Raw genomic sequence first — 14,775 nt, 5'->3', positions numbered from 1 at the left:
GTGAAATTCGTTTTTATTAATGTTTATGTGGCATTAGAATTGTGTTTTTCAGCCCACTTACTTGCACATTAAAAAATTCTTCAACTCTTCCGCTGTTTTACGGAATTTTAGCCCCCTCGAAGCTCCCGAAATGCTACCAGCGCCATCTTGGGTGTGGGATCGGAGCTCACCTGTCCCCCAGTGTGCGCCATCTCTCCGATCGCGCTCTAGTTGTTGGCTGATTGCATTTGCCCGCCTATTTAGGACAGGCAATGCAAGCGCGCAGCGCATTAGATCTTAGTCATTCAACCTCACGCTGACCATAGGATTGCAGGGAAGCTGGGTCTGGACATTGTCATTTGGAAAAACCGGCAAATTTTAAAACTGTGAAATTCGTTTTTATTAATGTTTATGTGGCACTAGAATTGTGTTTTTCAGCCCACTTACTTGCACATTAAAAGATTCTTCTGCTGTTTTACGGAATTTTAGCCCCCTCAAAGCTCCCGATCAGCTACCAGCGCCATCTTGGGTGTGGGATCGGAGCTCAGCTGTCCCCCAGTGTGCGCCATCTCTCCGATCGCGCTCTAGTTGTTGGCTGATTGCATTTGCCCGCCTATTTAGGACAGGCAATGCAAGTGCGCAGCGCGCGTGCCGATGGCGCGCCAGAGGCAAACCCGTCTGTGCCCGTCCGCGCCTCGGATGCGCCTAGCGCCAGCCACGCTGCATGTCCCGTTGAAGAACACGGTCGGACAGCATATACAAGGGAACAGCTGCTCAAATTAGGTAAGAGGGAAGGTAGGGGACACTATCGCTGTCCATCCTCAGTCAGCCACGATAAAGAGCTTTTGAAATGTGGGATGATTGACAGTAGATCTTTAGTAAAACATCATGTGGAGGTATTCTGCATGATAGAGGATCTGGATTTGGATGTCCTCTTCCTAACTGAGACCTGGACTAATCCCGATTCCTCTGTAATAATCGGATTTGCCTGCCCTCAGGGATACAAAATCTTTCATAAACCAAGATCTGTAGGGAGGGGAGGAGGGGTTGGTCTGATCTTTAAGGAGAAATGGAACTTTGCCCCGTTGGAGATAGACAATATAAAAGGAATTGAAATTCTGGGTTTCTCATTGGAGAAGGTCAAGGGTAGGCTACTTACAGGAATGATCTGGTATAGACCTCCAGGGCAAGATACCCACTTCCAAGTATTTTTGGACACTATTACTAATCTGACCCTAACCCATTCTAGAATGATTATAATGGGAGATTTTAACCTATGGGATAATGGAATTCTGGGCAGTCTTCTGAGAGATTTGAGGAACACTTGCTTGAACCTTAACCTACATCAAATGGTTCAGCAACCCACTCATCAAGGAGGGCATATCCTTGACTTACTGTTTGCCACACAGACTGAGACAGAGGTGATAGACATATTGCCACAAACCTCGACTGATCATTATCTAGTCCACTTTAACATCAAGGTTCTCAGGTCAGTGGACAATAATGATTGTCCGGTGACATTCAGAAGGGGAAGAGAGTGGGCTAAATTAGGTAAAAATAAGACGTCACAGATCTTTATGAATCCTAACCTTTTCTCACCCACTATCTCTGTAGGGGAGAACTATCAAATCTTTTGTAATTATATAACAATACCCTGGATCCGATCATACCAGTAAAAAGCCTTAAAATAGGAAGAAAACCTCAGCCCCCTGGTACAACGAGGAATTGAAATTATTGCGTCTGTCATGTAAGAAAGCCGAGAGAAAATGGAGGAAGACATACTCGGTCCCTGACAAGAAAGAACTGAAAATAGTTCAGGTTAGATACAAGGAGGCTATCGCTAAGTCCAAATCTGACTTCTATGCTAAATCTACCTTACAAACTCCCAATAGCACTAAAGCTCTCTTTAAAATCTTTAAGGACCTCTCTAGCCCTACTTGCATGAGCAACAAGGTTGCTGCTTCGCAACAACTGTGTGGGGAGATAGCTGCCCATTTCGAGGATAAAATCGCTAAAATTGTCGGAGATCTTCATCCTAATGATATTAGCGACCTGGACAATATTATCCAGAGGCCGGAGGAAGTAGCAAAGGCGAATACCTCCTTGGACAGCTTTCTAGTCCTCACGGACGATTCTTTTAACAACCTGGCCAATAGTGTGTCCTCTGGCTCTCCACTTGACCCTCTTCCAAACAAAATTTGGAAAACCATTGGCCGAGACACTTTTCCCTGGCTGCGACAAATTTGCAGCCAATCCCTGGAAGCAGGAATAGTTCCTGAGGTGTGGAAGCAGGCAGTAGTGACACCTCTGCTGAAAAAACCCTCGTTAGACCCCAAGACACCAGGAAATTTTAGACCTATTTCCCTTCTGCCATACCCAATCAAAATCCTGGAAAAAGCAGTCAGCAAAAGTCTTTCATGTTATCTGGAAGACAACCATCTGCTGGATAGGGACCAATTTGGGTTTCGTCCAGGTCATGGCACCGAGACTGCTCTGGCCACCGTATTAGACAATCTACGAATGCGTGCTGACAATGGGAATGATACCATTCTAGTATTACTGGATATGTCAGCCGCATTCGATACGGTGAGCCATGCAGTACTGGTGGAAAGACTGTAGAGGATAGGGGTGTCAGGACGGGCCCTTCAATGGCTGCAATCCTACTTATCGGGAAGACAGCAGATGGTGACTATGACACCTTTCACCTCCAGAAAGTCCCCAGTACATCATGGGGTACTGCAGGGCTCTGCGATTAGTCCCATATTGTTTAATATCTATTTACAGCCCCTGTTCCCCATTATTAAATCCTTTGGCATTGACCTGGTCAATTACGCAGACAACACTCAATTGGTGTCTTCCCTGGAGGGAAAACAAGCAGTATCCATGGATACGTTCCAGGAATGCATGCGCCAGACTGAGGTATGGCTTAGGAGAAATTATTTGCAATTTAATGGGGGGGAAACGGAGGTGGTATACTGCCCCACGGCCAGAATGTCCCAACATCTACCTCTGGAATTCAGACTCACTCCTGATGAGGAGCCTCTGGTTCCAGCCAAAACAGTACGTAACCTGGGAGTCTTGGTGGACGATAACCTCCAAATGGAGTCCCAGGCTAACAAGACTGTCAGTGTGTGCCTTTCATTGATGCGCATGCTACGACAGATTCTTCCACTACTTCCCAAAGACTCGCGCTCACTTGTAATGAGGAATATTGTGCTGAGTAGGCTGGACTACTGCAACTCCCTGTATCTAGGAGCACCGCAATATATTCTTCAGGGGCTGCAGAGAGTCCAGTCTATGGCAGCGAAGATGGTGCTAAACAGGCAACGTGGGTCCTCCACAACGTTGGCTTTGAAAGACCTTCACTGGCTGCCCATCAAAGAAAGGATTCACTTTAAATCACTTTGCATTGCGTACAGAGCAGCACATGACTTGGGTCCTATCCCATTGCAGGAGAAGTTTGCCTGGTACAATCCCAAGAGGCAGCTCCGTTCCCCCAGCGCAAATCTATTGATGACTACCAGGTTTAGACGCTCTAGGATGGGGGGGGGAGGGCTCTCAGTGTTGTAGCCGCTCATCTATGGAATGAGCTGCCTCAGAACATTAGACAAGCTAACTCTTTGGCTGAGTTTAGAAAGAGCTTGAAAACTTGGCTCTTTCCCAGGCACGATTTCTAGCCCTCCTCTATTCCCCTTTATCCTATTGGTTGATGTTTAGGTTGGCTTCTCAGGTCTGAGCTCCAGGATACCCGTAGGGTGGCAGCTGCGCTATATAAGAACTCAATTCAATCAATCAATCAATCAATCAAAGCATTTATATAGCGCACTATTCACCCGGGGGGGTCTCAAGGCGCTAGGGGGGGGTCCGCTACTGCTCGAACAGCCAGGTCTTGAGCTGCTTCCTGAAGGCGAGGTGGTCCTGGGTCAGGCGGAGGTGGGTCGGGAGGGAGTTCCAGGTTTTGGCGGCGAGGTAGGAGAAGGACCTTCCCCCTGTGGTGGCTCTTCGGATGCGGGGGACGGTGGCGAGGGTGTGGCCGGTCGATCGAAGCTGGCGTTTGGGAGCGTAGAAGTTGAGGCGGTTGTTGAGGTATCCTGGGCCTTCGTTGTGTAGGGCTTTGTGCGCGTGGGTGAGGAGGCGGAAGGTGATTCTCTTGTTGACCGGGAGCCAGTGCAGGTCCTTCAGGTGTCTGGAGATGTGGTTGCGCCGGGGGATGTCCAATTCAATTCAATTCAATTTTATTGGCACCAGTGGGCCCCTCAGTGGTACCGCAGCAGCTCCCGGAAAACTCAGATGAGACATTGGCCTCTATTCTTATGGGTCTTAAGAGAGAGAATTGAGGGCGGTTCGAGATATCAGAGGCAAATCAAGCAGATATACAAGCTTCATGTACGGTCCACGCACAAAAGTTGGATGATGTTGCTAGCCGAACAGGGAAACTCGAGGAGGAAGTAAGCACCATACTACAAGATATTTCAAACACAAAAGGAGTCGAGGCCTTGGCTAAAGAGAATGCAAGCTTTAAGGAAAATTTGAAAAGATTAGAAAATTACTTCCGGAGAAATAACTTGAGGACCCTAAACATTCCAAAGGCGGAAGAGGGGTAAAATCTAAAGGTATTTGTGATGAAGTTATTACTGGAGACGGCCCTGAAAGATAGATCAGATATTGACTTGGATCGAGAGATACAGAGGGTCCACAGAGATCCATTTAGGAGAAATCCTCAGCGTCAGAAGCCGAGAAAAATACTGATTTTTTTTCTTTCCTACTTGGTCAAGGAAGCTAACCTGTTGGCTGCATTGAGGAATGGTCCATACGCAATACGGAACCTTCAGTTCACTATTAGATCAGATTTATGCCATGCAACCGATCAGAAACAATGGGAACTGGGCAAAAGAATGGGGGAACTTAATAATTTGGGGGCCAAGGTTCAACTAAAATTTCCAGCTATGCTACGAGTCATGTGGAACAATCAAATGCGTAATATCCGAACCATAGAGGAAGCAGATAGCATGATTGAACCCCTGAGTAGATGAGTCTGTCAATTTAAGAAGCTAAGAGTGCGAACATCAAATACCAAATACCATATTCTTTCATATACTAAAAAAAAACCACAAAAACGTGAAAAAGAGGGAAACACATGACATCATCACAGACACATAATTATCACTGAGTGGGGAGTAGGCTCAGCATAAGTATGGATAGGGCTTCTCCCTTGGGTGGTTCAATAGGCTTTATGCCTGATAGTTTGGGGAGGGTTCCTTGGGGGGGAAAAGGGTGCACTGGGTGGGGCGCAGTGGGAGAAAATAAAACACAAGTCCTCATTAGACATTTCAGATATACTACACACTTTATCTTGACTGTCCAGTAAATATAAAGAACTTGAGTTCCTCGAGTCCAAGCTATTGGGACACATTAAAATAAATGACAGAGAAAGATAACAAAGTTAGAATTGTAACGTGGAATTGTATAAGGTCAAAAAACAGACAACAGTTGGTAATGAGGTATTTAGAAGAATCTAAAGCCCAGGTATGTATCATACAAGAAACCCATTTAACGCTATGTGAGAGTAGGGGATTATACTCCAAACAAAGATGGAGACTCGAAAGGTGTTGCTATAATTGTTAGGAAGGGGTCAGGAGTAGAAATTATCACTTCCAATACTGACAATTCAGGTAGGTGGGTTACGGCCACTTTGAAATGTCTGGGCACTTAGTTTGTGTGCGCTGGCTTCTACGGCCTGAATACGGGCGACCCCCCAGTATATAGTGGACATGCAATTAAGACTAGCAGGGCAACATCACCTATAATAATAGGGGGTGATTTTAATACTCTTTTGGACCCAATATTGGATAGACCACAAGTAGGAGGGGGGTACGGGCCCAAGAACCAAAAACAAGGCAGGCCCTTAAGCATATGTTAAAGGAGCTGGGGATGGTCGATTCTTGGAGGCATTTAATGAAAGGTAAAAGAGCCTATACTTTTCATAGCAAAAAGTACCACCATTTTTCATGACTGGATTATATATTGGTAGACAGAGAGTGGGTTTGGAAAATAAAAGAGATGCATATATTCCCAGGACACATTTCGAATCATAATATGGTCAGAATCACATTGGGGAGATCAGTGTTAGGAATAATGTTAGATGGACACTGAAGAGAGCCATTTTATCGGATTTAGACGTGGTTGCCCTGTTGAAAGAAAAGAGTAGAATTTTTCCAGATTAATGCTCACTCAGCATTTTTTGGAGTTATTTGGGATACTTTCAAGGCTTATATGTGGGGGGTTTGCAAAGTCAGGTCTCATATAAAAATAGAGTGGAACGAGCATAATTAAAAAAGTTGGAGGAGGAGATAGGGTCATTAGAAGGAAAGATGCAGCAGGATACACAGTATAGTGAGGAGATGGCAATAAAATTGGATGAAGCCAGATTGAATTATAGAATGAGATTAGAAACAAAGAGCAGAGAAAGGTGGGAGGCAAGCCGTATGCCACACTTTGAGTATGGCAAAAAAGCCGGAGCATTATTAGCCTGGAAGGTAAAGGGCAGATAGGGTGAGGACCACATTGGAGAGTTGAATATTAACCCCGAGGGTGATGTTACAAATAATAAGGAGGAAATTCAGGAAACATAGTAAAGCTCTTCTCAGAATTGTATGCAGAGTCATATAGGGGCCTTAAAGTGATGGTTAAACAACATTGGCCTCCCGGTCTTAACAACAGAAGGGAGGAATACGGTCAGCGCTCCAATTATGGAAGAGGAACTAAGAGAACAACTTAAACACTTGAAGAATGGTAAAGCGGCAGGCCCCGATTCAGTTCCGGTTGAATTTTATAAATTGATAATAGAGGAGATTGTACCAGAACTGACAACTCTTGTTAATGCTGTATATAGGGAGGGTGAGCGGATCCCGGATTCGTGGAAGGAGGCCATAATTCTGTTAATTTTAAAACCGGCTAAGGCTCTGAGAATTGCTGGTTCATATCGACCAATCTCCTTATTAAATATGGATCTTACAATTTATACAGGCATACTGGCGGGGAGACTGGCTAAGGTGGCCCCTCAGTTTTCTACACACTGACCAGAAAGGCTTTGTCCCCAAGAGACAAATACAAGAACTCACGCTCACATTGATAGGGACAATAGACATTGCGGTTGCGAGATCGATCCCTTTGGTGGTGATCACAATTGACGCCGCCAAAGATTTCGATCGTGTCAGTTGGTTATTTCTTTGGGCGATTCTAGACACAATGGGTTTTAGTATCAATTTTATTCAGGCACTGCAAAAACTATACGAGCAGCCCACGGCCAAAATTTTTATCAATGGCGCATTGATAGGGAGTTTCAAAATTAGGAGGGGGACGAGACAGGGGTGTCCCCTGTCCCCCCTTCTTTTTGATATATATATATATGGAACCATTTGCGCACAAGTTAAGAACAGATAAGCAGATAATCCCTATCCACCGGATTCCAACGCATAGTAAGATTGCACTGTACGCAGAGGATTTGGTAGTCTATACAGCCGATCAAGCGCACAAATTGATGAGGATAGAACAATTGACAGCTGAGTTTGTTGCACTTTCTGGATATTTGGTTAATATCTCAAAAACTGAAGTCATGTGCTGGAACATGGTAGGGTGGGGCGGCAGAGTCTGTTCAGAGATCAAATATCTGGGGATAACAATTGTAGATAAAATCGATGAGATCCCTGCTCGTAACTTGAAACGAGTGATGAAGGACGTAGATAGAAAACTAGCTAGGTGGAAAAATCTACCCCTGTCAATATATGGGAGGGTTAATTTATTAAAAATGTCTGTCCTCCCAAAATTAACTTACATTTTTAACTGCATTCCACTTAGTTTCCCTAAAGATGAAATTATTCAAATGCAAGGGAAGATATCTAGTTTTATTTGGGCATCCCGGGGGATACGCTCACCTGGAAAAAACTAAGAAGTTGTTTAAAGAATAGGGGTTGGCACTACATGACCTTAGACTGTATTGAATGGCTTTTCAATTTATGAACTTTCGCATGTTGGTGGGGGAGCCTGAGAATACCACATTGGGTCTAATACTCGATGAAATTACTAAAGAAGTGGAAGGAGCCTATTTATATAAATTTGGAGTCCACATTTTTTTCAGAAAAGTAAGGTTAAATGTGTTGAAAGCAGCTTTAAGACTCTGGTTTGCGGGGCGACAGACCTTAAAGATCGGCTACTTCTCTGAGTTTGCCCCAATTTGGGAATTCCCGGGAACACCTGAATGCCTGAATGATTGCTTGAGCCTGCTGGCAGGGTTAACAAAATGGGGAGATCTAATAACAACAGATGGATTGGTCCCATGGAAGTTCTTGAACATCAAGACAGGCAACAGGCTATCCAGGTTCAAGTATTTGCAACTTTACTTCATGGGCTCTGGCTGCAGAGGAGGAAGTTGGAGCAACTGGGAATTTGAGACCACGCTCCAGGAGTCAGGTCAGAAAGCGATACGAAGTGGCAATATGGTACAAATACTTGCTGGAGGCAGAGGAAGAGATAATGAAGGATTTATCGGAGGTCTGGACAGATATATTGCAGGAGGGTAATGTACAATCTTTGTGGAGAGACTCTGTGAAATTACGTTATGCCACAGTAACACCAGCAAATTTTAAACTGCACAATTTTGTGTTATCCATAGGTTGTACTGGACACCACAAAGACTATCTAAATTTGTGATACAACCTGAGCCAAGCTGTAAAAAATTTAACTACCCAAAGGCTAACGATGTACATGTTTTTTTACATGTCCAGAGCTAAAACAATTCTGGAGGTTCGTGAAAAACACCATAAGGGCCATCTTAGGTGGAAATTTTAACCGAAACATTAGTGCTCCTCGGGGTGGATTATGTATCTCAACAGGCTCTAAACTACAAGCAATGGGGTCTACTATTTTACTTGATCCTCCAGGATAGACAGGAGATGTGTAAACACTGGCTGGATCCCCACACTCCGAATCCAGTCTCCTAGCTCAATATGGTCAAATGGACATGCAGGTTAGATACTAAAACGATCCCACGAAGGTCTGCAGAAGGGTGGGAGGATTTTCTCAAATGGTCAGGTTGATAAATATTTAGAAGGGTCATGGATTCGGAAATCTAGTCCAATGATTACATCAAGCCATGGATTGGGGCTGGTGGAGGTATAAGCCCCCCCCGTGGGTAGACTGGTGCTGTGGAAGGTACGGTCCTAATCTGCTTGGATCACAGACAGATTGAGTGTGCTAACAACGTGTCCAGAATCCAGTAGCCATGGTGTAATGAGAAAAAACTAAAAGTGGCAATCACCAGCGTTGGGAGAGAGAGTGGGTGGGGGCCCTGCGCACAGCAGTCCACAAAATTGGCCAGCTATATTAATGGATCATAAGTAATAATGCAGCTCCCTGAAATGTTGGGGTGGAGGCCAGCATAGGACAGTAGACCTACATCCCAATATTCAAAATTACAATACGTTGGCTAAAAGGTACGGTTGAAGGTACAGAAAAACTGATTTGAGGGACGTCTTTCTGCAGCTTCTCCTAGGGGCTGCCTTACGATACAGGCCCCATCAATATAGATGGCCAATATATGACTTCTGGTAGAAGGGTTGTTTTCATCATCCCTAGCCCCAAAAAAGGAACTGGCTGATCACAGCACAATCCAAAAGGTAACACTCCTCCTTTCAGCACCAGTTAAAGATGTTCATGTACATGCAGAACGGGGGATATGGTGAGAAAAAAAAAAGCATTGTACATGCATTTAGAAAAACGCAGTTTTAAAAAAAAAATATTTATGTGCTTTGCTGTCCCTGTTCTAAATTCATGTTGACCCGTGAAAAATAAGCTCTCCTCATTCCGGTTGCTGCCCATAAAATGAGGCCATTGAACTACACATGTCCAGCAGAAGAAAGCGAGGGAGTTGTGTCAATAAAATATGTACTGCACCTATGTTTACAACCAATCTGGAATCCGTCGGTACAAACAAATAACCCACAGACATAGTAAAATATCAACGATTAGTTCCATTATGCAATTATAAACAAGTAGCAATTTCTCTATAACAGTTCATAGTGCGTCCAATTCCAATAAGCCACTGCCAGCAACCACCGGAAAACATATGTAACTGGCCAAGCCTACATTTACTCAGGGTTAGCACCCCTTTGATGGAATAGGTAGTTCTATATTGGCAAGGAAATCCACAACAATATCTAAGAAAGGAACACATAATTTGTTTGGGTGGTAAATAAATATTCTGGTTGGCCTTCTAACAGAAATAGTATATGTTTAAAAACAAGGATGTTTTAGTCTGAGCTAAGGATTACTTGGGGGCAAAACGAAAGCCAATCCATCAGTTTTATCTAATCTTAATTTCAATTTATTTAGCCAAATTTAATTGGAACCACCACTATCCTAACAAATATTGGGAGTCAGGGGCCGCAATCAATCAATCAGGATTTACAAAGCGCAACTAATCACCCGATTGCAGGCCCCGGAGGCTTAATCAAATAGCCAGGTCTTGAGGGCCATTCAGAAATTCTGCAAGTGAGGTGATGGTTTGGAGGTGCGCGGGGGAGGCTATTCCAGGTCTTTGCTGCAATGTGGAAGAAGAAGCGTTTTCCACTTCTGCTTCGGTAGATGTGCGAAGTATGGTCAAGTGAAAGCGAAGTGGCAGTCGTCACAACAGTTGCGCCCTTCATTGAGGATGGTACAGAAAGACAGCTATACAAATAAGTTGGATTGATAAGTGGACTGTATCTAATTTAACCCATAACTTAGCTTGTGGCTAGGATTCTCCCTGGTAGGCACTGAATGTTAGCAGCCAATCAAAACGCAGCATTTTGCTAGTTGTATGCTTTACAACCAACATAAAAACACAACTTACGTGAGGCTCCGGTCTTTCTCTTTGGATCTAGGGCAAAACAAAAATGCATGATTGGTTTTAGTTAGGTATTTCTTTGAATTCGGCACACAGTGAGAATGATAAAGATTAGCTAAGATAAACAAGCTAACATTACTATCCTTCTTGTGGCAGCTTCAAATTGTTGAAAGACATGTTAAAAAATAAGGAATTACTAAAATAACCAACCTTAAGACCCATAACGACTTTGGAACGGAGAAGTAAGGATTGGGTCAACACTCAACACAGAAATTGTTACAGTCCATCACATTTCTCTCATTTTCGAAATATTTACTGAAATACTCGCCAAATTGCCTGAAAATAAGGATTTAGGATCTTATTGCTCTAATGTTTTAGAGTCCAAGTGGTTTGATGGCTCGACCAAAATGCGTATAGTAATGCACGATAAATTGAAAGAAAATAGTAAACTTTAAAAAAAAGATTGCATTGCTCAGACTTTTTTCGACTTGGTAAATAGAGTGCGACTTAAGACGACCCACAAATGCAGGAGTCAATAATGCAAAATATGCAATATCCCACTTATTTGCTCACAAATGCTTATTTATTTATGTATTTGTATTACAAATCAGAGAGGTACAAGTCAAAACTGCTCACTGAACAAAGAAGCCGAAGTGGCCGATCACGAGAAAATGACATCCCAAATGCTAAATACTTAGCTTTAATCAAGTTAAGACAATCTAATAACAAAAGTCAGTTAGTGAAATGAAGAGACTAACATGTTTCACTGCACAGTGGTGAAAACCTTACCAAACACGTTTAATATCCACTGTAGACCCTGAGGAGACCTGATGACCTGGATTCAAATCTAACACACATTCACGAAGTTCTTTGTTTTACAGATGCATCGTGGCTTATTTTGTTAATGTAATTTTGTTATTGTTTTTTGGATTTGTGTGTTTATCAGCAGTAGCACCAAATGCTGACATATGCATGTGACTTGCCTACCATACTTTTGATTTGGTACTCAAGAGACTTTTATTTGGGAAATCTGACCACCTGGATCCCGTAGGCCCTAGTTGGAAAGGGATTGAAGTTCAGATGGAAGTTGAATCCTGGTACGTGAGCATGTTCCCATGTGTCTTACAGACAGAATATAGATCACCAGTCAAGAGAACGAAAATTGCCCAAAGAACAGGTGATGGATTTTCGCTTGCATGGGAGCTAAGCATCTAGAATAAATTAAACTGAATAAAGATAATTAACACCTTCACTCCTCCACATACTTAAATAACAACTAAGAAACAATTCACATTGAAGAAGTACATCTACTGCAGTTCCAAAATTGGAATAAATTTTTACTGTGAGCCACCATGCGCAGCTCATGCAGCATTGTCTGCCTTCTTACCAAGTCCACCATTTTGATTTACAGCTAGGTCTGCACTATACAATTACCCGCTTTACAAGTATGCATATAGAGGTGTAGAGGTGATGAAGCAATACTATATATAGATGTTAACATTGAAAAGTAAAATGTCATACTTATGTATAATGTATACGTTCACTGTTGCAATGATGTGTGTTCCATAGAGTGCTGATGCCATACACTGTCATACACTCGAAGGGGGGTGAAGTTACAGGATATAAGGTGAAAAGGAATTAGGTGAAATGTGCTGACCTCGCCGAGTTAAGTTTGTGGGGAGAAGGAGACTCATGCTGTGATATGCGGAAGGTACAGGGACGCTCTTGTAAAGTAATCTGTTGCACGGGGATGGTTTGGTATAAAGACTGTTTTCAAATAGCAGAAGGGAAAATATCGGGGCAGGATTCCGAGATGGGTAATCTAGTTAAATATGAGAGTGGACCGGGAGTTGGGGAAGGCTGATCCAGGTATATTTTTTGGCGCGTTTTCAGAGCATATAGAGGGAAAACGTTGATTATTCAAATGGAGACATAAATGGTTAGAAACATCAATATGATCGCTGTACAGAGGTCTGAATATATTAAACTAATGTCATTATTTTAAATTCATAGGCAAACCCCTGAAGAAGGGCTATTATAAGCCCGAAATGCATTGGGTAAAATTAAGAACTTCTGGATGTTTAATGGATTCATCATGCGCCAGAAAAAGGCCCGGACCGGCATATCTGCGCACGAGAAACTATTGAATACATTAAGGTCGCATGTGTTAAAAGTTGAAACATGGAATGAAGTATTGTACGGACATTCATTGGATTACATGACACAAAAATAAAATCGTTGAAAAGTGGACAAAATTGTTGGTGTAGTGAATAATAATCACGTTAAAAGCTGTGCAACCGGCGGTGGAGTATAACTTCACTCCAGCTTCTTTTGTGTTTACAGATACGTGGCACTCGGGCAGGCCGTGGTTCTGGTTTGCACGCTAAAAAAGCAAACATTTGAGGAAAATCAGATAACGGATAGAATTGGGAAAACAGATGTGCACTTGGTGAACTCACTTTGAATATACACTGCAGAGTGTCATTAGGTCTAGGAATGAGCACATTAACATATTGTCTCCTGTTGAAGAGTCTACTGCATGGAACCTGCATTGAAACAAAGAAACTTGCAACAGCTAACCTTTATTGGCCCTGAATACTAATTGTCTCTGTGTACATGACTAACTTTTGGTTGGTCTTGAAGAGTACCATCACATAAACCTAGTTTTAACACACCACTAATGGCTACCGTCACCAGGCTGCCAAAAAGGATGAGTGGACCTGCAGATGTAGATTTTATTTTGAAAAAAAGGGAGAACTCTTACAAATGTCAAATGAACAGAGCTGCTGCTGCCGATCTCCTCAAAATGGAAGCATGAATTTGTGAAACGTTTTTCAGCTGCTCTTTGACATCTCATTGTGGTGGAGAGAGTTTGATTTACTTTCACCAACCACTAGTTAACAGATTTTCAATCCAAGATACAAGAGACTTATTTAATAAAGTATCAGCACTACAATGAACAGAAATGCAATATAATGTTTCCAATGGAGGTACAAAATCTAGATACCTCCATACTCTATTACTGATGCTTGGAAATTATAGAATGGATACTTCACAAAAGTGTAAAATCTCAAAGTTAGTAAAATATTTTTGATCACATTATACTTCATTCTAATCTACATTACATTTTTTTCATAGTTGAAGAAAAATATCATCTTAAAAGAGCTGATGAAGAATGGGTTCTAATGTGGCACCGGCTTATGCAAATATATACAAGTATCACTTTGAATCAGAGTGCATTTTGGGAAATTCTCTACTAACACACCACCTTAATTTCTTAGTTTGATAATAGACAATGTCTTTGGTTTAGGGAAGGAATAAATAGAAGGTTTACATCACTTTCATCATGAACCTAATATTATTAATTCAAGAATCCAAAATACTATGTCCAACATGATCTATACATAAAATACCATGAAATACCATGAATACCATGAAATAAAACATTTTTGTTGCAAAACAGCAAACTATGATTTACTGTCAGAGTACAGATGCAAGTATTTCCTTCATCCTAAAAGCTTTTAGACAAAACATTATCACGGGTCTTCCTTACCCAGACGATCTTTTGCAAAAAAGCAAAAGAAAAAACACAACAAATAACTGTTCTTATCTGTTGTTATTCAAAGCAAAAGGAGACAAACGATTCTCCTGACCTCTTATTCTCCTTTATTGACAACAATGCAGTAGCTTGCTTAAACATTAGCAAATCTTAAAACTGGAGGCATCATTACAAGAGGCCATCAAACTGTAATTACTATTTACTAACAGAAAGAATCTATTATTTAACTACTGAATCTGATCATGCAATATAGGTTACCAGATGCCTGTGTGGAAGTTACTATATAGGACAACTATTTGTATTTTCTCTAAATTAAGAAAGACTGGAGGAAAATAAAAGGATTCTCCAACAATAT

The 14,775-nt window shown here is 42.2% G+C and overlaps 1 protein-coding gene across 1 annotated transcript in view; it reads right to left on the bottom strand.

The window, feature by feature from the left end:
- CD302 (CD302 molecule) overlaps nt 1–14,775 on the bottom strand; it is a 229,296-nt gene that overhangs the window by 21,160 nt on the left and 193,361 nt on the right. The window contains exon 5 of the mRNA XM_078681679.1: nt 10,868–10,894. Coding sequence (XP_078537805.1) covers nt 10,868–10,894 — 27 coding nt within the window. The remainder of the gene's footprint in view (nt 1–10,867; nt 10,895–14,775) is intronic.

This window comes from Lissotriton helveticus, chromosome 3_1 (assembly GCF_964261635.1).
Source record: "Lissotriton helveticus chromosome 3_1, aLisHel1.1, whole genome shotgun sequence".
Taxonomy (NCBI): domain Eukaryota; kingdom Metazoa; phylum Chordata; class Amphibia; order Caudata; family Salamandridae; genus Lissotriton; species Lissotriton helveticus.
The sequence above is the reverse complement of the archived record's forward strand: the minus strand, read 5'-3'. Positions and strand labels throughout refer to the sequence as shown.